Genomic DNA, 26,305 nt, shown 5'->3' with positions numbered 1-26,305 from the left:
AATTTCCTTCTTTGAAAACAATGATTAAGTAGTAATGTTTTTTTCACATGTAGGGGCGTGAGGGCATGTAATTGTTTTCCTTTGTAAGAGGGTGTCATTTGCTACAGCTGTGAGTCACTGTAGGTGGATTTCTTTCAGAAGAAACAAAACACCAGCACTCACAGAACTATAGTCTTCTGATTTATTGTGAACAAAAACGAACACTAGAAGCCATCATCAGTGTCATTTCTTCCTACTGGTGTCTGACTCACCCTGGTGTGCTGGAAATGTGATCCCATTCCCATCCCGGACGGAGAGCCAGGCGAGGGCACAGGAGAGGTGTTCGGGGGAGAGTGGAGGTTCCCTGTGATCAGCATCATGTCATGGCCAATGTCATTTTCCAGTTCATCAGCAAAGGGCAGGTCAAACATGTCATCTGAGGGATGAAACAGAAAGAAAACAAAGTTCTGAATGTCAGCACAGAATTTAAACTTTTATAATCAATGACACCTCCAGTTTGGGGTATTACTACAAAGGGGCACGTTTTTACTAAAAAGGCACAATGTGGTCAAGATCTGGAAGTTAATCATTTTATGCACAAGCCATGTGTGACTGTGTGTTTTAGGACAAAGATGTCACCTTTTGGTGCAAAAAAGCCAGTGAATAAAGTGTGCACAAAACTAGAGTAGCCCTCTGCCTTAATTTGTAACTTATTTCAATATATCTACAACATTTTGAAATGAGAGTTTAGTTTTACCCATGTCTCAAGACATAATCTTGTTGCTCTAGTATAACTGTTATGCTGCAAAAACTAATGGTTACCGTTGTTGTCCTCAGTAGGGTAGGAGCTCGGTGCCAACTGGGTGGTGGCAGAAGTTGGGAAGACTAGGATGTGTGTACAGGAAGCATCCTGAGGTGTGTTCAGCTGCGAGGTCTGCAAGTTCAGGGCGGTGCTGCGGCCAAACACTGACCCCATGGTCACTGCATCTAAGTACAAACATTCAACAATACAGCAAAGGTGAAGTGTCTATTTAAACATTAGTTTAAATTAGCTTTAAAATAGAAATGGTCCACATACTGTATATGTATAATAGCATAATTTATGTGATTATACATGTGTATTCATAATTACTGTATCACTATTTTTTAAGTTAATTTACACTTTTTCTTATCTGCCAAATCATATTTTGTACCTAATCTGTGTCTAAACTAAACTAAACTAAACTAAACTAAACTAAACTAAACTAAACTAAACTAAACTAAACTAAACTAAACTAAACTAAACTAAACATCCATTTGACAGATGAATTAGACGGGCTACTAACCAGGCATGATCACCAAGGAGCCCTGCGGCTCCATGGCTACCAGGCAGGCGCTGAGAATAGTGGGGGAGTCAGCAGCTGAGATCCCACACATACGACAAGCCTCCCTCAGCTGGCGCCCTATTGAGTGGAGAGAGTGCTCCCCAAGGAGCGAGCTCCAGTCTAGTTGAGAGAGAGGATGGGAGGTGCATGTGTGAGAGGGAGAAGAAGATCAAAGCCGAGAGGGATGGAGACATGAAAGGTGTTTTAGTGAATCATACAAGAGGGTGCTAAACAAAATTACAGGAATCCCAGCATCCATTTGAGCAGACAGACTTATAAGGTGTAAAGGACAACAGACAAACACAGTCCTTTGTACAGATTTTTCCAAATGAATGGGGGGACTGAGTTTGTGTTGAGATGTAAGACATATCTTTGTTAGTGTGGAGGCTTCACACTTACTCTAATTTATACCTTGCAGTATATCAGGGAAATTAAGTGATAATGATCATAAAGTAAAGCTTTATCCATTAGGAGGTAAGAAAAAAATATCTTGCAACAAATAGTACTGTATATTTCCTATGAACATGACTGCTAAGTTTTATTCACCAAGACAAGCTGAGTTACTCACCTTTTAGCTCTCCATGCCCCAGTCTGCCTAGTCGACCAATCACAATCCTCCATGGCAGTGAGGTCATCTGGATGATGCCAATACACCACTCCCACAGCTTCTGTAGCCCCATCTTCCTGGCTGACACCTTCGGACGCCGTGCTCTGAAGTGAAAAAATAATGAAATACTTAAAGATGCATGAACATAATAAACGAAGAACAATTAAGAGAATTAAGTACATAAACAACTTTTCCACACCTGTTGGGTACATCAATGTTGATAATGCAGGTCTCCAAGAGCTCTCCTTGTTGGTCAGTACAGGACACCAGGATCCAGCGCTGGTCATGTGATAGGCAGTATCCAACAAAGAGCACATTGTATTTGGGAGGGATCTCTGCCCATATCTCTCCTGGTTCTGGCTGTTTGGGACGGGTTGGACCAAGGACAAATGGGGGACAGTACAGCTGCAGTGGGCTGGGATGCTGGAGGAGGAAATTCAAAGGCATCAGCAAGTATATTACAATGATTTTCAGTGTATGTGAATAAAAGAATATGATTGTGTACATCTAAATACATAATTTCATGAATTTCCATGCCTACCTCTGGACTCTTAAGCACAGAATTGACAGTGGACACTGGTCCAAAACCGGTCAGGGACTTGATGTGTGTTTGCTGGGGCATCAGACGTCTGCATTGGGAGTAACAGGAGAAAGCCAGGGAGCGCAGGTGTTGAAGGTACAAATGGCTCTCCCCACTAGCAGGCTGGAGAAGGTACTGGCACGGCACCACCTAAAAGGAATGGAAGGAAAAGATGATGATCACAAGAGCAATGCAATGGTTCAGGCAAGTCTACTGTAATGCAACACAGATGAATTTTTGTTCAATCCTGCCCAGAATAAATCATAGAATCTTCTTACCTGTAGCATCAGTGCAGGTCTCATGGTCTCAGGCAAAGTCTGTAGCATCTCTGTGTAGCAGCGAAGAAGCCCTAGTAGCCAAATGCTTCCTGCCTCTACATCATCAGCCTCTTCTTCCTCTCCCCCTTCATTTCGTGTTCCACTTGAGCTGAGAAAAGCATCCACTATGTAAATGACAATAGCTGGTGGGTTGGTGTGGCTGTCCATTGACTCAGCCACAGTGGGGATGCCGATTCTGGATTGCTCTGCAGTGCTGAAAGAGAGCAAGAGAAAAGTTGCTCTGTAATTGTACTTGTTCAAATGTGTGGAATGAAATTTGTGATGAGGTAATTCCTCAGTAATTTGTGTCTTACAGTTCAGGGTTTTCTGCTGGTGTGTTGGCTGGCGGTGTGGCACTAGAAGGCCCTTTAGACTCGCTGGTTCCTCCGTGGGTTGTCTCCCCTATTTGGCCTGAGGTTGCTCCAGTTGGGGTCGAAGCGTTTGCTGAACTGAGAGTCCCCGGTGCTGGTTCTGCATCAGTGGCCCAAGCTTGAGGCTGCCCAGCAGAGGCAGACTGGGTTGAGGATGTGGGGTTTATGGGAGGCTGGACTTTGGGAGGCAACAGAAGACTGCTGTCCAAAGGCAGGCCTGATAGCTGGGGACCTGCAAGAGAGATTATTGTACTTACAAATTATCCTAACCTGACGCGCCAGATGGTTTGTTACAAGGAACCATCTGAGAAGTTGGCCATAGAAACTGTTTGGAAAAGGGCAGGCACTTGCAAAAAATACTTGGCTGGTGATTGGATGAACCATCTGTCTATCAGTGTCTTAACTTGCGAGGCAGCTGTATTCGTGACACTTGGTCCGAACCACCAGTGGTTCAGATACAAGCACATAAAATGAAGCCTGACAAGATGAATTCTCGCATGATCTCCTGATGTTGTGATCTTGCGATTCCAGCTGCCTCGCAAGGTAAAAATAATCCATGAAGGATAATACAGTAAGCAGTAACTGCCATGGCAGCATGAGCTTTTGCCATTGCCATACATATAATAAAAACGCAATTATTCTCACCTAGCTGCTGCTTGCAGGCATAAGCGTAAAGTTTAAGTTTTCTGAGGTTGTCGGTGTGTTGCTGTCCAGCCCAGGGTCCAGTCAACCACTGGTCCACGTCCAACTCCTCCAGCTTTTCTGGCTCCACCTCCTCCCCCACACGCACAATGCCATCCCTGGACACTTTGGCCAGAGGACGGTGCTTCCCAAGGCGGCATGTCTGTAAATGGGGTCATCCTCTCATTAGAAACACTTATGACATTAAATATTCACAATCTAGGCACAGTTTTAGTGTAATGTGATCCAAATATGCGATGAAATTCTACCAAGTTTCTGATTCAGAATCAAATCTCCTACCTCGTAAACAGCGCTGAGCTCCTGGAAGAATGCCCGGGCTGCAGCCAGCAGAGAAGGGCTATTGGGACACAGCACCAAATATGCCACATCCCTCTGCCCACCATAAGGCTCCAGCAGCAACTTCTCCCAGAAAGGCAATGCCAAAGGGGACAACGCTAAGAAGTCACGCTCCCGGTCATAACCGAGTAAAACTGTAGGGATGGGCAAGGGCTCTGGTGACTCCTCCGAACCTTAGACAAAAGCAAATTGTGAGCTTTTTAGTTGGCTACAGTCTAATGCCACTTTCTCTGTGCACTCCACACCATTACTTCAGACATTTAAAGTACTACAAATAACATAAAAAATTGAGACAGGTAAAAACGGGAGGAATGTCTTGGCTAACCATAGGAGCCCCTTCCAGCCATCTTATGGAACTGCTGCCAGGTGAGTGGACCCTGAACATGCTGGATGTTTTCCCAGGTCCGCCCTGTTCTCTTCTTCTGGATGGCATCCTGCAGGAAAGGCTGCAGCGAAAGCAGCATACGAACCATATCTTGGGACGACAACATGCTCATGTCCACCACTGTAGAGATAAGCAGACAACCACACACACAAGAAGGATACATGAGCATAAATAAACAAACATAATACACATCAATATACAATTTAGATCACATAAATGAAGTTGTGCAGGTGTAAAAATAATATTTCCACCAAAGTCTTTCTGATCTGTGAAGTAGAACTTAATTTATGAGAGTTTATCACATACTGTGTGCTATCCAAAGGATGCGCTGCATTTCATATCATTTAAATCCTTTATTTAGCAGCCAAATCATGCTTCTTACCATTAGTATGAGGCCAGGAGTGAAGAGCTGTACTTCTGACAACAGCTGGATCTACTTTCCCTCCTGTGGGATTATCCACATACTGCAGCCCCTGTTCCAGAGCATTGTAACACTCCACACAGGCATCGCTCCCATCTGCCCACTGCTTTTCAGACATCCAGCTTTGGAGCAGTGCCCCCTTGCGGCCATGGCAGGAACAGCTTATAGGGAGATGCAGTGATGCCAAGGAAGAAATGGGCTGGGAGCACTGTTCCTGTAGGAGGATCATGACTGACGGAGAGGCAGGAGCTGCGTCCTGGGGCCGCTTGGCTCTTGGGTCTCCCATAGTCGGGTCCCGCCGGCAAAGAGCCAGCCTCCTCTCAGCCGCCCGTCCCACCTCAGAGGAACGACCATAAATATCCAGCTCGTCTTCAAGGAAGAGGCCTGTACCGTGGGCCAAACGCCTGTTCACAATGGCACTGAAGCCACACATACAGCGGTATTGATCCTCACAGGTGGAATCAGGGATGTACACCCCCACATCTGCTCCTTTGACATTCATATTGCAGGCACAGATACAGCAGCTGTCAAAGTTGCGATCCTTGAAAACATTGAGGACGGAGTCTGAGAGCAGAAGGATAGCGTACAGGCTGTGGGCCTCAGGTAAGGAGGGTCCTGGCCGAGCTAAGGGTTCTACTGAGCTAAGAGGCAGGCTGGTGGAGGGGGTGGAGACTGGTGAGCTAAGCTCAGTACCATCCTGCTTCACTGAACCTTGCCCAGAGCTTGCAGTGTTAATACCCCTTGGTGTACGCGGAGTGCGTGGAGTGGGCACAGAGAAACGAGGAGTGGCAGGAGAGGGGAGGATGCCAACAGTGGTGCTCACAGAAGCAGTGGTGGCACTCATCTGGCCATACTCCTGGTCCGTGAGGGTGTTCACACTGGGGACGTTTCTGGAAAACACACATATTGGAGGAAACAAAAACAAATAGTGAGATTACTCTGTCTGGGCAGCAGCTCTTTATGGTCATGCTGCTCCTTAAACACAAACAGAACACAATCCTTTGAACTAACACTACCATCCTTAGAGTACTGCTCTCTTTCTAGTGAGGTCTAAAAGTCAACCTCACACTTCAGAAACACCAGCACACCATTTTAAAAATCTTAAATAAAAGCTTTGAAATAAAGACATGATTAAACTTCATTAACATCAAAGATCTATTGGTCACAAATGCTTGTCATAGCTGACTACTCACGTGTATCCATCCCTGATGAAAGTGGTGTTCTGAGGATGCATGACCGTGGGGAAATGCTCCATTTTTGGCATGAGAGCCCAGGATGGACGGTAGAAGCATTGCTCAGGAATCTTGAGTGGTGGTAGACTCTGGCTAGGTAGGCAGGAAAGTGGGGCGAACATGGAAGAGCCTATCTGTGGCTGGACAGAGAGTAGTTTTAGTTAGTAACAAAGAGACACATTTCATTGTACTGAGTGGAAATAATCAGGTAGGAGTCCATAATAATTCTTGAGATTATGTTTCATATATGTATCTCGTAAGTGTGCCTAACAAGAATGAAGGTACAGAGGTACAGAGTAAACCATGTAGAATTTAATAAACAATTATTGGGGATGACCTTGAGAGAGGTTAGAGAGGAGGCAATATTATTGGGTCTACCTCCCAGTGCTAGTTAGTTAATTGGTTGGTTAGTTGTTAAACTATTCCAAAGTATTTTGGACTGTCTTGTTAAAGATTTTGTGAGTTATTGAATGAGGCCATTGTCCTCCATTTCCTGAACTCAGTTTTTAGAAATGGTTCCTTTCTCCCAGACACATTGTAATCCAATGGGAGGCCTTTTCTACATTATTGAGCTGTGGTGGAGGTAGTGGTACTGAACACAAGAAAGTTATTAGTAGAGGTTACTTAAAAAGTTACTTTGTGGTCAATTTATGTGTGCTTGAAGTTAAGGAGACTAATTACCATTACCATTACACCATAAGCAGCCTGTGCCACTGACACAAAGCATGATCCAATGGATTTAATGCCATATTTTAATATATTTTATTTTATTTTTATCAAAATACCATAAAAGAAATCAAGATCTGCTCGACCAGGCAACATTCATAGTTTATTAAAGTTGTTGTGATCATGTGCCCACTGCAGCCTTCTTATTGTTAGCAAATCACATTGAAATCTGTAATTCCTGTTAGCTTCAAAAAGTCTGGCTAACCATCTCTGACATGTTTCATTTACAACATGATCATCCCCAAATGAATTAGCACTGAATAGATGTTTATTATTTACCACATCATATTCAGAGGCAGCAGCACAATACAATGAAAATCTATTACATCTGGAGCCAGCACTCGGTTGTCATCAAGTCACTTCAGATCCCATCTATTCTAATGTTAAATTGAACCTTTCAATCCTGTTTGCATGTTTTACATGTTGAGTTGCACTGACGATACTTGTTGTTTGAAGGAGCTGGGTGTTTGTGTTAATGAACAGATGCACCAAAAAGTGGCCACTAAGTGCATTCTGCTATAATTAGCATTTCCCAGCGCACGATGCCCGCAGTCAGTGCAGATGTCTGACTCACAACACAGAGATAGTTAATTAGTGAGCTACAGGTATTACTGAAACAATTCCAACATGATATGTAAGCCTGACCAGCTGCTGAGTAGCTGACTGCCAGTTAGTCAACACTTCCTTATATTAACTTCCCCTTGATGCCAGAATTTGAAGTGGATTTCAGTGATTTATTAAAGTCATTAAAGATTCCAAGTCACCCTATTCACATACTTAGGTGAATATTTTTCACTTCACACTTACACTGCTTACAAATACACTGCTGTATTTGCTGTTAATCAGGTACCAATTCAGAATGTCTATTGACCTTCTTTGACAACGAAGCCATGTTTCTCCTCACCTTGAAATCCTCCTGCCTGGGACTGATCATGTCCTCTTCCATCTCCATCCTGTATTCAGTAAGCTGGGCGGAGGCTAAAGGCGGAAGGTGGTCAGCTGCTCCGCTGGGTGCAGGGGGCTCTTGGCTCGGGGTGTCACGATACGTCATGATGGGAGAGAAGGCTGGATGCTGCTCTAGAGAAGGTGGGGTGGGGAACATCCGCTGGAGGTCTGCTACTGCTGAAAGGAGACAGAAATGGTGAAAGAGATAGAGAGAGGAAGAGGAGAAGGAGAGACAAAACATTTTAGTTTAAGGAAATTATAATTGCAACAACCCCAAAAAAGTATAAATGCAGCAACAACTATACATGAAAGCAGTAGATAGATATTAATGTATTTCATTGAGATTTTAAAACTAAATATTCATCAAAGTGACTCACTTGATGGATAAGGTACTGCAACTCTCCCTTCCTTCCCCAGAGGGCGATCTTCTGTCGATACTGGTAGCTTGGTTGAGTGCTGGTTGGGGTAAACAGTCTACAAATTATTACACATAAGATTAGAGGATCAGTTTTATTAATTACAATATTTTGTGCTTCTGAATATTGAAGCATACATCATACTGAATGATGGGAGAATTATATTAAGAGCTGATATTAGTGCCTCTAGTGTTTCCACAAAATGTTTTAGTGGAAAAATTGTTGCTTTTCCCACAGGCTAATTATTTTTACTAGAAATTCAATTATAGAATAGACAGGGGATACAGTACATCTTGCATGTGATATGTTTGGTAAAAAAAAAAAGAAATATATAAACCATGATGCCTCACCCCTAGCTCCTCCTCATCTTCATCAAATATGTTGTCCAGATCAGAGATGTTGACTACCAGGTCTTTTTCTCTGGTCAGAGAAGGATTGGCTTTGGCAGCTCCGTCATCCTGACTTGATTCATCTAAAACACACAAACAACTTTAGACCAATGGCTCAAAAAATAATATATATTGTATGATGTATACTGTATACTGTAGAGTGTGCATATAATGTTGAAGGTGAAGGCTAAGTCCCACCTGATTTTGGAGCGGAGTTAAAAATGGACATGGCGTCTTTCCCATCAGGCAGTGCGCCATTACTGGTGATTTCCTCTCCCTGGTGGATGGATTAGAATAAAATAAGAATATTCATAGTTTAATTCCAGATTAATTTTGCAAAATAAAAAGTGAAAAGCTCCCGTTTTTAAAGAAAGATTATGCGAATAATGTGTCACATGCTGTTAGTGTTAGCGCATAAGCTTAGTGATGAAAAAAGCCTTTTGTGCACAAAATGTTCCATAAGGAACCAAGTGTCACTTTTTGTGCCATGGAATGGATTTCATGCCACAAAATTATGAATCATTTCACCATTTGGTGTTGAGCATGTAGTGTATAATGGGTTTCTAGAGCTTATTTAGAGCTTGCTGAAAACAGCTGCCTGTTGATGAGAGTGATGAGAGTGAATGAATAAGAACTGCCAGAAACCAAAACAATGAGAAAGACACCATAAAACTTAATAGAGTGGAGAGAAACTGCAGAGTCGAGTGATAATTCTCTGCAGGTTCATCACAATGAGCAACCCCCTCACAAAGAAGTAGTCATGTGATACATTGTTGTTATAAAAATATTGATTCTAGTCATTAAGTTTTTCTGAATCTTTACTATTACTGCATTGTGTTTTAAACTGTGTGTGTACCTTGGCCTTCTTGCTGGGTTCTCGCCCTTGACTCTTTAATCTCTTGGAAGTGGAGAAAGTATACTCAATGTCTCCTTCCTTAAAGTCGTAGGGATCATCCCCAGGCTCCCGCAGTGCCTCCACAACTGGCTGCTGGAACAAACCCAAAGTTTGGACGTGGTCCCTCACCCTCTCCTCGGAGATTTTAAATCTCTTGTGAGTCTGTGTGTATAGTCTGGAGGAGACGAAGAGACAAATGCAATCAATTAATGTGCAGTGGTGGTAGCGTTTAATCCTTCTTTTGTGTCCTCATATCGCATATCTAATCTCATATCTCCAGGATAACCCACATGCTTTCATTGGATGTGTCACAGTGTAGCTCCAGCACTACCTGACAAACATAATAAATACCCCCAAATCCCCCACACTGTTGATGTTTTATGTCTACTATGATTCTGGCCTAGGCAGCACTGTGTCAAATATTTGCAGAAGCCTTATAATCTGCCTTTACTCTATGCAATCACCCTCCTCACTGCACCTAACATTGCTGCTATTGTGTATCTCCCCTACCTCTTTAGCGGAGTTCCCTCAGTGGCTGTGTCCACCTTCACTTCCTCTAATTTATCAATGGGGAGTTCTGCAGGTCTGCAGTCAGTCTTATCAGACCTGGGAGTTCTGAAGCCTCTCCACCAGCCAGCCCCGTTCTCCCTCAGCCTCAGCAGAGCTGTATACACAGCTGTCTCGCTGGTAATCACCCCCAGCCCTGAAGCCCCGTCCGGACAGACATGCATATCCACAGGCCCATCCAGGACCTCTGGGTCCTGCACCCGGGGATGTGGGCTGAGTGTGGGAGGAAGCGGAGACATTGGCGAAAGGAGGAGGGACTCTGGAGCTTTCCTGCCATTGGAGAGAGGCTTAGGATATTTGCAGTTCGCCAGCGTAGCCAGAGGTTCCAAGGGTGGCTCCAGTGCCACAAGATCACCGAGCTGGGGCCCTCCTGGTGAGTCCTGTTCCAGAGGGGTCTCCTGCGTGACAGATACACGGTGGTGGAAGGGAATCATGGCTGGCCTCTTGGACTGTTTGTCAGCCTTCTCTGTCTTGTCACTGGTCTTGTGTTTGGGCAGGGAGGGAGGGTATAATGATGGGCCAGAGGACTGAGTGGTATTGGCACTAGTCTGGGGGTTGGCAGTGGACGTGGTCGTCATATTCAACTTCTGCTGCTTCAACCTGCAACAAAGTCAAGTAGATTAAAATCAGAAAAAGCAATCAAATGAAAACCCTCTAAATAACCTGTTTTATGGTAATATATTATATACTGTAACACTTGTTTAATGACACTTCTTCATTATTTCTCTCCCAGAAAAGCAAACTATTAGCTGATTACATTATTATAGAGATGTTGCTTTAATCTCAAAATAGTCTTTGAGCTGCCAAAGCTCACTCATTTTTTATTTTCCCCTCTTTTAAAGCCCCATTTATTGTATCACAATTCAGCCAGCAAGGCCTTTTCAGACAGCTGTAATGTTTCTGAGATAAAAGGTTTTTATTTGCTACACAGCAGCATCTCTTTTCTGATGAACATGATTTTACTTACTGTGATATGACATTTGTAGGACATTAAAACTGCATTAATTACAGTATATTAATACTATTGACTTTTTTTGCATACTATATTGTATTTTGACTTAGGTTTGAAAATTTCCTGAACAAAGTAATAATTGCAAATATTTAAATATGTTTTTTTGTAATAAACATGAAAACAAGGCCAGTAAAACGCTGGACATATTGAACAGCTTGAGTGCAGCTCTGTGGTACCTGGAGCAGCTGCAGGGCGCTCTCGCTCCCAGATCGTTGAAGTCCCACGTGGTTACTCCATTTGGCACTTCCTTCTTGGGCGTCACGTCAGTTGGCTGATTCCGTCTGCAGGGAAGAAACATATCCATGAGGGCGCCAGCTCAGTTGCATCACTGCACTTCAATAATAATCACAGCAAACAGGGGAAACAGACCCAGCGATGGTAATAGTAACTTACACATGCTGAGGCTGGTTGAGATAGCACTCCCTCCAGGCCTGATGGACCACATGGCAAGTCAGCTTCTTCACAGAATGCTTTGGGCTGATGCTGGTGACCCCCATGCTGCTGTCTGGTGTTGGGACACTGGAGACGGAAGTCACAAAGCCACTGTCCGCTGGAAAGATGGAGGGGAAATAAACATTTATTTTATTTATTCAGTGTTCAGTGATCTGTTACATAGTTTAAATGGATGTGGTTCAGACTGTGCAACTAATTCTCTGTACGTTGTGTGTATTTGTTACCTGAGCAGGGCTGCTCTGGTGACGTTGGCGGTGTGAGGGGCACACTGCAGTGGTTCTGCTCTCTGGTGAGGCCCTGAGCTGCAGGAACAGGTGGAGGCTGCTCCACTGGCAGGTCCCCCTGGGCAATCAGCACAAAAGCAGCTGGGTAGGTCATCCTTACTCCACCTGAGAAGATGAAAAAAAGGACATTATATACCGTTACGATACAACAGAACGGCCGCTGCTCATTTGTAACTGCAAAGATTATTGGACCTGTCAAAACTGAGACTCAGTTAAAACAGTAATTATATTTTTTATTATGTAATATCCAATTTGAGTGGAGAAAATGATACATGTCCCAGTTGCCTGGATATGCATTGTACTTGCTCCTTATCAATTAATAAAATCACACACGTTCACACACATTGCTCAAATGAAACATATCATCTGAAATCCTTTTACATTCACTTGTTCACTATCATTTCAGGCAGCCAAGACTAGACAAGGTTTCCTCTTTAGATGCCACTGGTATCCATAGGAGTTTTGATTATAATCAGGTCAAACCAGCGCTGTGGGATCAGACTGATTAGACAAAGCTGTTAAGAGTAACTCCCTGGAGCTTTTACCCCATCTTCTCTATCTTAACTTTCTGTCTTCCCCCCTCTCTCCTCTCCTCCCTTCAGCTAATTCCCTCTTTTGTGCTAAAAGATTGTGAAGATCGTTGCAGCCAAAATGTACTTCACTAACATCCGATATTACCAAAGCTCAAACTACCTAGGAGTCTACATGGAGGCTGAGGGTAATCAATGTGATGTTGCTCCCTCACTCTTTGCTCTAGTAGAGCAACATCACTGTGGTCTAATGTTTTTTATTGCTGTTCTCATGCTAAAAAGATCTCCAGCGTGCTTAACTATGTGCTGCTATGCAATAATTTCATGTGCAGAAGCTAATTTTGAGTTTGGACTGACTCCACAGCAAATTTCTAAATACTGGGTGAGCTAAGATGTTCCCACAAAGCAGTAAATTCTGGCATTTTTCACATTCCACATTGTTTTAAATGCACCAAACACTTTTTCCATACCTACGATGACCTCCACCGCCACGTGACAGTTGCGATCGTAGACCTGGCTCGCTTCATCTTTTTCCTTCTCTCCACTTCCCTCTTTCTGCTGAAGTACCATGGGATAGAAGTAGCTCCACTCCTCCATCAGCTTCCGTGTCGCTGGGTCACTCATCTTGTAGGCCTGGCCTGTTAGAGTGCCGCTCAGACCGTACGGGCTCAGGATCACTGCAGACGGATAAAACAGATATGAAGTGAGTTGTGAAAGATGTGAAAGAATGTTTTGTTGATTTTATTTGTTGATTTATTTTAAAGATTTTTTTCTTTATTTCTTCATTGCATTGACCTTAATCTAATTTGTAATGTAATTTCTAATTTGCACTGTATTTTGTGTTTTATGTAAGTGAAGCACTTACTGTACTTAAGTGTAATTTTGAGGTACTTTTACTTTACTTGAGTATTTCAAATTCATGCTATTTTATACTTCTACTCCACTATAGTTCAGAGGAAAATATTGTACTTTTTACTCTGCATTTATTTAGCAGCTATGGTTACTTTAAGTAAAATGTCACAGTATATAAAATAGTTAAAATTACACATTCATGCATCTGCTACATATCAGCAATATAATATGAAATAGTGTAACATTCACAGAGACTATTTTTCTGCATTGAGTACTTTTACTTTTGATACTTTTGAGTACATTTTGGTAATAATACTTTTACTCAAGTAACATTTTCAACTTGTAATGGAGTTTTCCTAAAGTGTGGTATTGCTACATTTACTTGAGTAAAGAATCTGAAAATTTCCTCAACCGCTGCTGATTTACCATGATCATGTCCATATTCTGGTTAGTGTGTTCATTTGACTGAGAATTACTTGTATTATACATAATCATCATTTACATAATACATTTCTAGTTGTACTTCATTGTCATTGTTGGATAGATGCTTACATGAATTGTGTTTTGTTCTGTGTCTATATGCCATAGAAAAACAAACAAACAATGGTTTTGTATTTTTACCTTGTACTGGTGTGATGGAGGTCTGTGCAAGGCGGATGTGGTTTTCTGTGATGTGGTACGCAGGCTGGTGCTGGGCAATCTCCACACTTGTGCACACGTTGCTCTCCCCATGGAGGAAGAAGGAGAAGGAGCATGACAAGTGTTCACTGGGGAAAGAAGGCAGCAGAGGTTTAGACCATGAGACCGCAGATAGGGAAAAACAGCACAGAAATGCGGTGAGTGTGTGTACAGTAAGCTGATCATACAAACATGTGTGCAAAATCTTCACTGTGAGCTTCAGCTTGTACTCCCCATGAAAATTTAATTGATTGCCAGTACGAGTTTGCATGCTCTGAACTGAAAAACAGACACTTCTTTCTTGTCCATTTCAATTAAATGTACATGTACCTAAACAACTGTTGACATAATTAAATTGCGATTTAAATTGAATTAAAATTAAATTCAATTATGTTAAATTTGAGATTAAATAAACCCATAAATCACATCTATTGAAAAACAAATGTACAACATGAATACACTGGTCTTTTAGGCAGCAGCATGACAGATGATGAGTGCTTTTCTCCAAACAGTAATTTAGAGAACACACTCAGAATGTGTCTTTGTGAAAGCCTTGCTGAGCTCTACCTACATTGATCAACTTCATCGTTTCCCACATAGGCTCCTTATTGCAGGTATAAATCCTCATTTGCTTATGACTGATTGTCATGGCTACATGTTTACATATGCGGCGCTCTCTTTATTACGCAGCCCAGGCATAGTTCATCATGCATAGCTTTTTTTTTAATCACAGAGGGGTAATTGTTGGGGCCTTGTTGCAATCTATATACCAGTGGGCGGGCTGGACATCATTAATACCAAGACGGCTTCACTGATGTATATTTTTAATCTATAAAGCTCCTTACTACCTTGGTATATATCAGACTGACAATAAAGTCAGCAGGTACTGTAATGTCCTTGTGATTACCCTGCTGCCTATGCAATATCTCCTTTGCCCTGAGGGAGCTAGACCTCTATTTGAGCCTTAATGGATCATCAAATTCAATAAAATGGCCAGTTCCACAGTCACTCATGGGCAGAACTAAACACAGTCTTAAGGGAGCCCAATACTGTGGCGTGGACCATGATAGCCTCCAGATGGCGCTGAGTGCACCCAAAGAAAGCAAGAGGCCAATTTCTCTGCTTCATAAACATCCCTGATGCTCCTTGAGGAAAAACATACCATCATAACAGCAGGTGGTTTGAACACAGTTCTGCACAATCACAGGAGGAAGAGCAGCGGCATACATATGCATGCAACAAACAGGCACAGGAGCATGTCGCCTTCACACTTATAGTACAAGCACGCACACACACTCTCGCAAGCACTATTCCGTCATCTCCACAATTCACATCTCCACAGTACATGAGTCGAAATGCTTTCAATGTCACTGCCCTCCAACATTGTCCTCAGTGCATCATTACACCATATGAAGAGCTATATATAGCTGCATGGGGAAGCTCAGTGGAAACAGGAGTACAGTTAACTGTCATGCGCATGTGCATGAACAACAAATATTTACATTTAAGGAACTTTAGGATTACCACATGCTCAAATTATCTTCTGACTGTGTTTAATTCTTTATTCTTAAATCATAAATAAATGTGATTCAGGGTGCCTAAGACAAACAACTTTTTTTTAAGGTTTTTTCTAATTGGCTGATTGACTGATTGATTTGATATATTTCACTATGTCACACTTCCTGTTCTGCCTGCCTGCACTACAATCATCATGTAACAGACCTCCACAGATTAAATAAGGCCGGGAAATGAAGCATCCATTCAATTTTATTTCCTTCTCATGGTGATAATTCTGTTTATATTGTTATTAAATATTTTTATGAGGTGTGTGTGCACACTGATCGGGACTGATGCGTGTACAAAAATACGACTTCCTCAAAACCCCTCATAAAACGGCAGCTCCGACCAAAGAGCAGGGAATTACTGTTGGAAATCAACTCTGCTCTCTTTGTATCTTTATCTCATGTTCTCCATCTTATAATCAGACACGTAGCAACAGAGTTAGTGGCTGGATATGTTTGATATTTCAGCTGGAATTACAGTGTGCTGATAAGGCGTTGTTCACCTTTGTACTGTCAGTTAATTCTACCTGATATATATATGTTGTTATAAAGCAAAGCTCCTGGTGAAAACGATTACAGATGTTTAATATTGTAAGAACTAATGTGCAAGAATTATGACTCTCAATCTATTACACTATTATAACTGCAATAATGTGCAGGAATGAGCAGAACTACAAAAAGAGCATCAAACTGTAGGCTGACACAGCTGGGAGATTGATGCTCCCTGTCCTTTTACAAAGGGCATTTTCCTGCACAGTAAGCGGGTGTGAGTGTGTGGACACACAGGGCTTCTTGCATCCTCGGGGACATTTGTGCAGTCGGCAAAGCGCGCGCATGCGTGTGTGTATGTGTGTGTGTGTGTGGGAACAGTGGACAGAGATGTGAGGCAGCTGTGTATGCTGGGCTGTATGAGTACAGGTATTAATAAATGAAGAGGAGTGATGGCTGAGACTTGCCTCAGGGCTGACAGTACTGGAGAGAGATGGAGAGAGGAGACGGAGAGAAAGAAAGGGGAGTGAGTAGGGGGCTGTGAAAAAGAAGTGAGAGTGAGGAGAAAGAGAGGAGGAAGAACAGAGTAGAAAGAAAGACAGGAATGGTAGAAGAGGGAGAGAGAGAGTGAGCACTAGAGGTAGAAAAATTAAGCAAACGCATGAATCAGACTGACACGAAGAGGGAAGATAGGAAGGTAGGGAGGAAATATGGAGGACAAGGAAAGAAAGATACAGTATAAAATGAGGAGTGAGAGCAGAACGAGAGTGAGAGAAAGAGGAGGAGGTGAATAATTCAGTGCCACGCACTGCAATTGCTGCACACATATCGATGAGATCAGAGTTTTAATGGGTGGCTACTGAGCACAATTTTATGGTGAAATCAATCAGGGAATGTCGAGCAGGAGAAGCACCCACCCACAGACACATCACGTACTGTCCTCGTGTGGAAAATGTGCATGCATGTCTATCTCATTTGGCTTCATATAGTACGTGTGTGAGTTAACAGCATAAATTCAGTTAAATCTAGGCTATCGCATGTGTGCAAATGTGCCACTGCCTACAAGCATTTGTGTAAGTGTGTGCATGCAGAGGAAGACACAAATGTACACACATAAACCTAGTTATTATAATAACATGTGAACACATATGTATACGTCTCATGCATGTTTGAATTCCACTGACAAGAAATGAGGAAAATGGACTCATTCGCGTGACAACATGTGTCTTTTCACCTCATCACAGCGCTACCAGCCAGCCAGCCAGCCTGCCAGCAGGGGCTCTGGTTAATGTCCGACATGCATCATGGACTTGACACACACACATCTGTGTGTACAATCACATGCACACAACATAACAACGGTTATCTTGGTTGTCGGGATGATGCTCATGTCTAACCCAGAGGGAAAAAAAGATAAAAACAGAAAATGGTTCTCAGATTAAAGGAGATAGAAAACAATAAACAGTAAAACAACTGTGTGCAAGACACACAGAGCTTCTGTTTCCACTGTTGCAGGCATTGAAAGCCCATGATGTGATAACTGCTTGTTGTGCTTAGATATCATTAAAGTCATAAACAGAGATGATCAGATTTTCTTATATTCTCTCCGATCTCCTCAATCTGTACGTCAAATTCTTTGACTGCCACCACAATTATGAGATGTCTCCTGCACTCTAGTAGCCTGACCTTTCCTACACGATCGGAAAATATCTCTTGGAATCACCGCTGCTCTGGTATACGTGGACCAATGTACAGGATGTTTATCCTCTTGTAAGCTCTTGTGAGCAGCATGTACACACATGCTCCAAAAGTCCTTCCACTGCACTGACACAATAATTATTCCATTCAAACAAATCCTGCCAATCTACCAAATATGCATAATACGCTCAGTCTTATGCAGGTGTGTGCATATGCTCCTTCATTCACACTTAATACACACATACACACCACTATTAACACGAACATAAGGGGGATGCAGTCAGCTTGATGTATTATTCAGTGGCCCCCTGTGGGTGGCTTTGGCCGGTGTTGCTATCACAATGTTTGTGCTCAAACACCGCTCCAACTACTTATATGGATTCACAATGAAACGATGCCATGCTCAAGGACACAAACCGTGCATACTCATTGCCCTTTCTATAGGCACAAGATGCAGAAAAATATAAGTAGTTTGCAGCTGAAAATTCAATTTACTGTTAGTCATGAAAAATTGCAGAAAATGACTTAGAATACTTTGTCACTGGGCTATTCCCACACAGATGCTGCCAAGTGAAAAAGTCTCAAACCTCAGTACCAACATCAATGCCAGCTACCACAGGCTTTTTACCTTCATATCTGTGGTCCTAATTAAAAAAGAGGAAGAGGATATGTTGGTAGGCTGTTGCTGTGATGTATCATCGTCCTCTCTATTGATCTATGTGTCTTTTTTTCTCTCCTCTCTCTCTCTCACTCTCAGTGGGCTTACCTGGTAATATTAGAAATCTGGGGGATAGCTCATTACGTGTTCTCTGCTTTTTGTCTCAGGGGAGGCCTGATACACATGTATAACAACAAGTTTCAAAGGGGAAAATGCAAATAGTTCAGTAAACCAAATATTTAACAAGGGTGCTTATGAATGAAGGCATGACTCTCCTGAAATTTTGTCTTAAAAGTGCAAAATAAATAGATGAGATAAATAGATTTCACAACATTGTTAATTGCAAAAAACACATCAGATATCGTCTCATTTCTCTCCAGCACATTGCATATAATATTTTTATGAGTCACAGTGCATGTAGTTAATCAATGAGCCACTGAATAAACCTGAGCTGCTGTATTTAAATACAGTGAGTTCTCTATAAAAAGCCTTTTCACTCCTCAACTGTAGCACATTTGTATGATAATGACATACACAGTTACAGTCATAGTCAATGACTGCAGAAGTGGTGTTGTGGTTTCTATTGTTATGTTCTTCCTACAGACGCATGCTGTACATTTCAGTTTGACCTTACACAGAAGGAAGAAGAAAAAAAAAACAAATGCCACAACTATAAAGACAGAATTGACCCTCCACCTGAACACGCCTTGTCTGGAATTCAAGGAATTCCAGGAACATCTGCAACATGGCTAAATTTTATTGTACGAGCCAACATGTTTCAGCCACAGGAGTGTGGTCCTCGTGGTTCAGACCAAACAAATCACTTAAGTGCCTGAGTTAGTTTTGAATTTTTCGAATGAAATGCATGGGGAAGTAGGAAGAGTTTTGAAAGTTTGAATGTTCCTTTCATTGACTTTCATTTCATCATAAATGTCCTAAATGTGCTCTATATCTTAAAGTATGCAGAAGTGGTGGATTCCCCCCAAAAAAGTACCGAAGGCAGACAAATAATGAGGAGAACAATGAAGATGTCTTCTTCCTCATGGTGCTAGATTCCTCCTTTAACTCACTGATAACAAACACTTTCTATATTCAAACGCTCTAATCCAAACTGTTTGACTTTTATTGGTGTGTTTTTCACAAGTAGCACTTTGGTCAGTCTACCAATCCACCTTTCATTTACTAATTAAACCTCATTCATCTACTCTGCCTGTCAGTCTGCAAGTTTCCATCAATCAGCCACTCAAGGGGCCATTTACCTTGTCAGTCACCTTTGTAAGCAGTTAAATAATCAGCTGACCCCTGAGTCAACCAATGAGAGATCATAAGACCAGACCAGACACCCATCAGATATTTTGCACTTTTAATTACCATCAGACAAGTTTAACCATGTTGCACACATCATATCACATTGTGATTGAATGAAGATGCTAAATAAGGGAGAGGAATGTGACTTTCTTTCTATCACTCTGCGCAACTGGGAGCTGTAGTAACGTTGAAAGGAAGTCCTTGGAAGCACCAAGGGAAAGATTTAGCCAAACATACCAGTATGAGAAAAATTAGGTCAGTAGGCAATTTTTTCTTTTTTTCGTTTTTTTTTTTTTTTACTTGCTTGTCATTCTTGCTGTTTCATCTTGTCAGCCTGATGTTTGTGATTAGTTTTGAGTGAAAGGCTTCCTTCCTTACTTGCATATATCCATTTTGTTTTAAAATTGTATGACATCTTATTACTAAAACAAAAAGAATAGTAAACAAACTATCTTGGTGCATCCCTGGTGCTTTGAGTATCAGTAATGCGGAGGTCAGAGGAACAGGGTGAGACAAGAGGGGATGTTTATATATTTATATATATATTTTGTTTTTGTTTTTGTTTTTATTTCTGGAGATTCCTGTGACCTTGAGATGTGGCCTAACACCAAATGTCTGTTGCCTAGGAGATGGCTAATATCTCAATGTCATTGGTCCCTGGAGAGGAGAGGAGAGGAGAGAAGAGGAGAGAAGAGGAGAGGAGAGAAGAGGAGAGGAGCGGAGAGGAGAGGAGAGGAGAGGAGAGGAGAGGAGAGGAGAGGAGAGGAGAGGAGAGGAGAGGAGAGGAGAGGAGAGGAGAAAGTAGCTTTAACAGGCAATACAACTTGTTTCTGTTTCATGGTCAAGTACCAGAGGACATCTTTGTTATGCTGTAAAATACGAACATTATTTATGCATGAGTGTACAGCCATTAATGCAAATTAAAGCTCCGAGATTAACAAATATACTGTGTACTGTACTTGGCACGCGTAGAATTGACTGAACTAATGAGAGGGACAGACTCCAATACATCCATTCAGCCGTCTATAGTAATGATTAATTTACGACCCCCCACCTTCTCTGATCCCCACCACCCCATTACACACACTGAGCCTCCTCCCTGTCCTCTGTATCCATGTAACTCTCTCTTTCTCTTGCTCCCCTCAGCGTCTGATGCAATCCATTGCCAACCCAGAGTGCTTTCCTACCATTCAGACACAAAGAGAGCAGGAGTGTTGGGGGGGCGGGGGGTGGGGGGGCAGAGGAGGTTTGGGAATTTTCTCCTGGATGTGCCAATTCTCGCCATGCCCTGGGGACACATACGAGATAAACACCAGATAAGCCTGACAAAGGCAGCAGCGCCAAGGAGCAGGAGTTGGCACGAGCGAGGGGGCATGGCATATGATATGAGCACTGAAGCGCCCCCTGTTGGGGATAAAAGGCAGAGCGTGGAAGAGCAGAAGAGACAAAGGAGCTGGTTACAGCTGAGGCAGGAGGTCAGAGTATGCCCAACTGAGCAATACCCCCTTGTGGCATGAAAACACTGATGGCCAGGGATCTGCAGAGGGTTCCTCGGGCTCACACTGTCAATTTGGGGGCAAAACTGCTATTCTGAGAACAAGGGATGATGACGTGTGTGCGTGTGTGAGGGCAACACATGTTTGCATGTGTGCTGGAAGCCGGCAGTGGAGAAATGTGGAAAGAAGAAGTGTCACGGTTCACTTAGAGAGCGTGACACACGCGACAGCAGCAGAGCACAAGTATGAAATGTACAAGTAGTGCAGGCATTGACATAAGATTTCTATTTGTTTGTGTCTCAGGGTTCAATAATATTTCACTCCTTCTCCTTCTCTGCCTCTCCTTCCAGGATGTTCAATAATTCAAAGACAGAAGAAGTCAGGATTGGCTCAGCAGGGGGCGTGCCAGCTGACAACATATTCATACAGAGCTGTCAAACTGAAGAGGAATTACATGATGTACAAAAGAAACAAACACACACACACACACACACATTCACATGTGAATCTTAGCACACAACCAAACACTGAGCGTCATTTCAGAAAGAGAACCTCCATATTCAACATATATTTGCATGAATGCGGTATGCAAACACACACAGGGCAGTGTCTTCACACCTTCTTACTTCCTATCACCACTTTTCTTGAGCCACTTTTTTTCACTATGTGTCCCTCTCCTCCCTCCTCAGTTTACATCAGCTCTGTTATCAGATCTTTCATTGACTCTAGGTTTATTTTCTATTTGGTAGCTTTTAATGTCATATTTGGTGGTAACATGTGTTTTGGTCATTATTCTTTTCTAAGTAACTGTTTCCCAAAGCCCAAGATGACGTCCCCAAATGTCTTATTTTGTCCCGACAAACAGTCTATAACCCAAAAATAATTTGTTTGCTCTAATAGAAGACTAAATTAACCAGAAAATATTCACATTTGAGAAGCTGGAATCAGAGATTTTGGACATTTTTTTTCTTAAAAAATGACTTAAAACGATCAATCGATTATCAAAATAGTTGGCGATTAATTTTCTGTCGATCAATTTGTTGCAGCTCTACAACAACAATAAACACAAACTTCACAAACATAAATATGGATGCAAATTATAATTTATATTATGGTTGACAAATTTCAGGAAAAAAAATAAAAAAGTGTTGGACCAGCATGAGCCACGAGAACAGCTTCAATGCTCATCAAGTTGGACTGAAGCTGTTCTCAAACTCTATTGGACACCATTCCTGAAAAAGATATCCCCTCACATGGTGTTCTTTGTCTCCAAAATCTCTACAGATGTTCAGTTGGGTTGACATCTGGTGACTGTGAAGGCCATAAAACATTCCTTTCCTCTCATCAAACCATTCAGTGAGCCCTGTATGGAAGCATGTCTTGTACCAGTAATTTATTCAGATTTATGTACCGCATATTGCACCATGAGAGTGCTTTCAGGTAAAAAAAAAAAAAAAAAAAAAAAATCACAATAACATCAGGCTTGCTCGAAGCATTTCTCCGAACACTATATGTATGAAATGTAAGTGACGCACACATTCTGTTGAGATGTCATGCAGTGTGACTCACTGAGGGATTTCAACCTGCTCTGAACAGCTAAACCTGAGTTTGCTACAGCAGACTGCGTATGTGTCAGCAACTTTCTAGATCGTAGGTTTCCGGTGAATCTCTTAATTTGCACCACATTTGAATGAAAATACAATTTACAGCTTTCCGGTTCAAAAGTTACAAAGTAAATAGAAATAAAAGAAAGAATGATTTTCGCTGCCTCTAAGCGATATTCAAACAGACTTCTAAAATGAGCCATTTGACAGCTAAGTGGTTTCCTTGGAGCCATTTACTCAAACACTTTGCATTTGAGCACCGCTATTTTAGAGATGTAAGGAATGTGTCATTCTCACCAGCAGGAGAAGCTGAAGTGGGCAGACTGAGCTGTGAAAGGGGACTTTAATGGCTGAATCAACAAGTTCTGTCATCACACCCAACCCTCTTTTTACTCTGTTTCAGTCTGTCTCTCACATTGCCTACACAGTTATACAGTGTGACAATGTCACACATACACAACTGCCCAAAGCCGCGAGAGCTCGACTAAGCTCAGCTCTCACCTCTTGCTAGCATTCACTGTCCTAGTTTTTAATAGTCTCACACCATGAGCCAGCAGTTAGAGCATCAAGGAGAGGACAAATACTGAATCACATGAAAGCCATTCACACCACCTACCTAGCTGTGTCACTCTTTGACATGCACACACACACACACGGTCATTCACATGTGTTGTGTATCTCTCACAGCCAAACGCTCAGTCACAAAGATACAGTTACTAAATATTATGAAGTGTGTGTGTGTGTTGGACATTTTACTTACCTGTTGCCCAAAGACTTTTCTTCCAGTTCATGTGGCTTGAAGAACCACTTCCCAGTCCTCACAAAACCCTTATCCATCAAACATCTGCAGCAGCAAAGAGAAGTAGAGAGAAAAGCCAACAGAGGAGTGAAAGAAAGAAAGTCATTAATTGGACATTAAAAAAGAGACCCAGAAACACCTGAACGACATATTACACTTCATATATAAGAAATATGTAACAAATAGTGTTCTTGTGATGCTCAGACAGGTTTTCACACAACTTAATCAAGATTTTTAATGTTGTAGCTTGCGATGAAGTTGTGTAGAATTTTAATACTATGCAGGTTGTTTCTCAAGCAGTCTTGTCATTAACAATGGCAGCTTTCATAACATCAGTTTCTGGTCTTCTTATGGATTTCATAGCTTATATGACTAGAAAAAGCAAAGAGTATTTTATTTTTAATTTTTGTTTTGTTTTTGTCCCTTAAAAAAGCTAAATCAATAAAAAAATATTAGTCGCAAAAAAGTGTGCTAAATTTAGAAACTTAACTGGAAAAAATATATAATATAATAGATAATATTGATCCTAATTTTGGCTCTCTGCCTGTTTGTACTTTAATATTTAAAAGCTGCAGCTCCGACTGTCCCGCAGCAACATGAGCAAAGTCCAGGAAGTGGCATTTATGACAGGTACTTCTAATCTGCATGCCCCAAAGCAGTGTGCAATTTTACACATGGCTTTCCAAAATCTTTACTTTCGTCACATCAAAATTTAATTATATCAAACAGTTCATGCTCCCTGTCTGGCTACCCTGCCATCTGTTCACTTCTTCGCCTCATCTCATACCTTTCACAGACAAAACTCATTGCTCTCGGGTCTTTGACTTGTCTCTGTGTGCAGGTGCCAGAGAATCCCCTGCTGGATCCTCTGACCCACGTTAAGGAATTACAAAATAATTTGATGGACTCCTCTCCACTCAGCCAGGCTCAGCTATCCAAAGCTTTGCAGCCCCCAGCTCTACCATCTTTGGTGCATTCTTATCAACACATTTTCTTATCCGACCATAGTTTCTCCTCTCTCTCTCTCTCTCTCTCTTTCACTGCCAGCCTGTCCGTGCCCTGGTTGCTGCTCTGACAGGATCTACAAACCACTGTGGTCCAGTGGGAAGGCCAGGAGCCTGAAGGAAACACCAGCCTACAGTATCTTTGCATCTCTTTGAGCCCACACATCTTCATACATATGGATTCACTGCAAAACATTTAGACCACAAGCCAGTTGGTGGACACTGTATTCATTAATGCTGCTGAATACAAACTGCTACACTTGATCGGTACAATGGTAAAAAAAAAAAACAGTCTGCAGGTCAAGAATGCATGGTAGTGCAGTAATTCAAAGTTCAAAAGTTACTGAACCAGTCAAATGTAATTCATGAATGATTTTGATGCTAAATATGTTAAGGCACTGGGTTACTTGATGTGCCAAATAGAAATTGTGCATCATGGTCATTTAACTGGAGTAAACAATCTGTTACGTATATATCCATGGAGCAACCTCTGTGAGTAAATGCTGAAGCTAATGCTGAAAAGCCTCTAGATGCAGTTCCTTCAGTGGATCAAAAATATTCTTTGAGTTTATTTATTTGCACAGGTTAAAATCAAACAAGAAAAAAATCAATGTACGGGGAGAGGAAAAAGCCTAGTTGGCTTATTGATTACCTTTACCTAAATAATATACAAACATAAATATAAAAGTCACACTAAATTAAAGCTTCTTTTAAATATGCTCTAAATGACTTCATGAGAATAATAATTTCATAAATTTGGACCCCTGTGCCTGATTAAAAATGAACCTCTGCTTATCAGATGTTTGGGAAGACAAAGTTCAACCAGACTATCAAATTAGATAGTCTGGTTGCGTAAGAGTCAATCTGACAAAGCATTTCTTAGAAGAAAGATTCTGTGATGAGTTGTGAGACATGTATTTTCCCAGACTACATTGAATTGTGAAAATTAAGCATAAATTAAAGAATAATAAAGGGTATGAAGACAAAATATCTCAATTTCCCAATTTTATTGGGTAAATTAGGAAAAAATATCCTTGATGATATTGAAGTCAACGGGGTACAACTGACTTCTCTCTTGACTATAAAGCCAAAGTTTTGTTGGGTTTGCCAATTTTGCTCCTTCTAACACGTAACCTGTTGTAAATTGTGTTACTTTTGCCACAAGAAAATATTATAACATCAAAAGGGGTATGTTTGTGAGCATATTTGCCTGATTGACAGGTGTCCTAAGCTATCAAACTTAACTGAGATGGACTCTACATTCCACCTCACCTCAACCACAGGAGGAAGGCACCCAAAAAGTGTTTTCAAGCCACAGTAACTGTAAAAAATTGAAGTAAACCCAAATTCCAGCCTTTTTACTGTAAAACATTCTTGTAGATGAGATGATGTCCCTGTTTTCCCCTGATTTAATTACATCCTGTGGCACAGTATTGACAAGTCCACATTGGAAACAAGCATTACATTTCACTATCATATGCTAAACTCTGAGTACGATAAGGCTTTATGGATAATTTATGTCCACTGATAACAAATAATAAAACCCATATGAAAGTCTGCTGCAGTGCGCTCCTATAAATCTTGCCGTAACTCCATTGGCAGATGTCTCACTGTCTTAAATCAACAAAACATCTGTACTGTCTGTC

General features: G+C 41.7%; 1 protein-coding gene across 4 annotated transcripts in view; it reads right to left on the bottom strand.

The window, feature by feature from the left end:
* The window catches only part of LOC122968514 (mediator of RNA polymerase II transcription subunit 13-like), an 80,827-nt gene that overhangs the window by 3,914 nt on the left and 50,608 nt on the right, over positions 1-26,305 (bottom strand). The window contains exons 4-28 of one of the 4 annotated variants that reach the window (XM_044333819.1): positions 23,617-23,700; positions 13,985-14,130; positions 12,982-13,188; positions 11,922-12,086; positions 11,638-11,794; positions 11,421-11,525; positions 10,176-10,832; positions 9,627-9,840; positions 8,969-9,047; positions 8,732-8,853; positions 8,343-8,439; positions 7,925-8,142; positions 6,256-6,434; positions 5,024-5,952; positions 4,582-4,761; positions 4,200-4,429; positions 3,864-4,062; positions 3,162-3,450; positions 2,809-3,061; positions 2,492-2,680; positions 2,150-2,373; positions 1,912-2,054; positions 1,305-1,463; positions 802-966; positions 252-415 (exon numbers count right to left, since the gene is read on the bottom strand). In XM_044333819.1, coding sequence (XP_044189754.1) covers positions 252-415; positions 802-966; positions 1,305-1,463; positions 1,912-2,054; positions 2,150-2,373; positions 2,492-2,680; positions 2,809-3,061; positions 3,162-3,450; positions 3,864-4,062; positions 4,200-4,429; positions 4,582-4,761; positions 5,024-5,952; positions 6,256-6,434; positions 7,925-8,142; positions 8,343-8,439; positions 8,732-8,853; positions 8,969-9,047; positions 9,627-9,840; positions 10,176-10,832; positions 11,421-11,525; positions 11,638-11,794; positions 11,922-12,086; positions 12,982-13,188; positions 13,985-14,130; positions 23,617-23,700 — 5,554 coding nt within the window. The remainder of the gene's footprint in view (positions 1-251; positions 416-801; positions 967-1,304; positions 1,464-1,911; positions 2,055-2,149; positions 2,374-2,491; positions 2,681-2,808; positions 3,062-3,161; positions 3,451-3,863; positions 4,063-4,199; positions 4,430-4,581; positions 4,762-5,023; positions 5,953-6,255; positions 6,435-7,924; positions 8,143-8,342; positions 8,440-8,731; positions 8,854-8,968; positions 9,048-9,626; positions 9,841-10,175; positions 10,833-11,420; positions 11,526-11,637; positions 11,795-11,921; positions 12,087-12,981; positions 13,189-13,984; positions 14,131-23,616; positions 23,701-26,305) is intronic. The other 3 variants (XM_044333822.1, XM_044333820.1, XM_044333823.1) reach the window with 3 other exon arrangements.

The sequence above is a fragment of the Thunnus albacares genome, chromosome 18, assembly GCF_914725855.1.
Source record: "Thunnus albacares chromosome 18, fThuAlb1.1, whole genome shotgun sequence".
Taxonomy (NCBI): Eukaryota; Metazoa; Chordata; class Actinopteri; order Scombriformes; family Scombridae; genus Thunnus; species Thunnus albacares.
The sequence above is the reverse complement of the archived record's forward strand: the minus strand, read 5'-3'. Positions and strand labels throughout refer to the sequence as shown.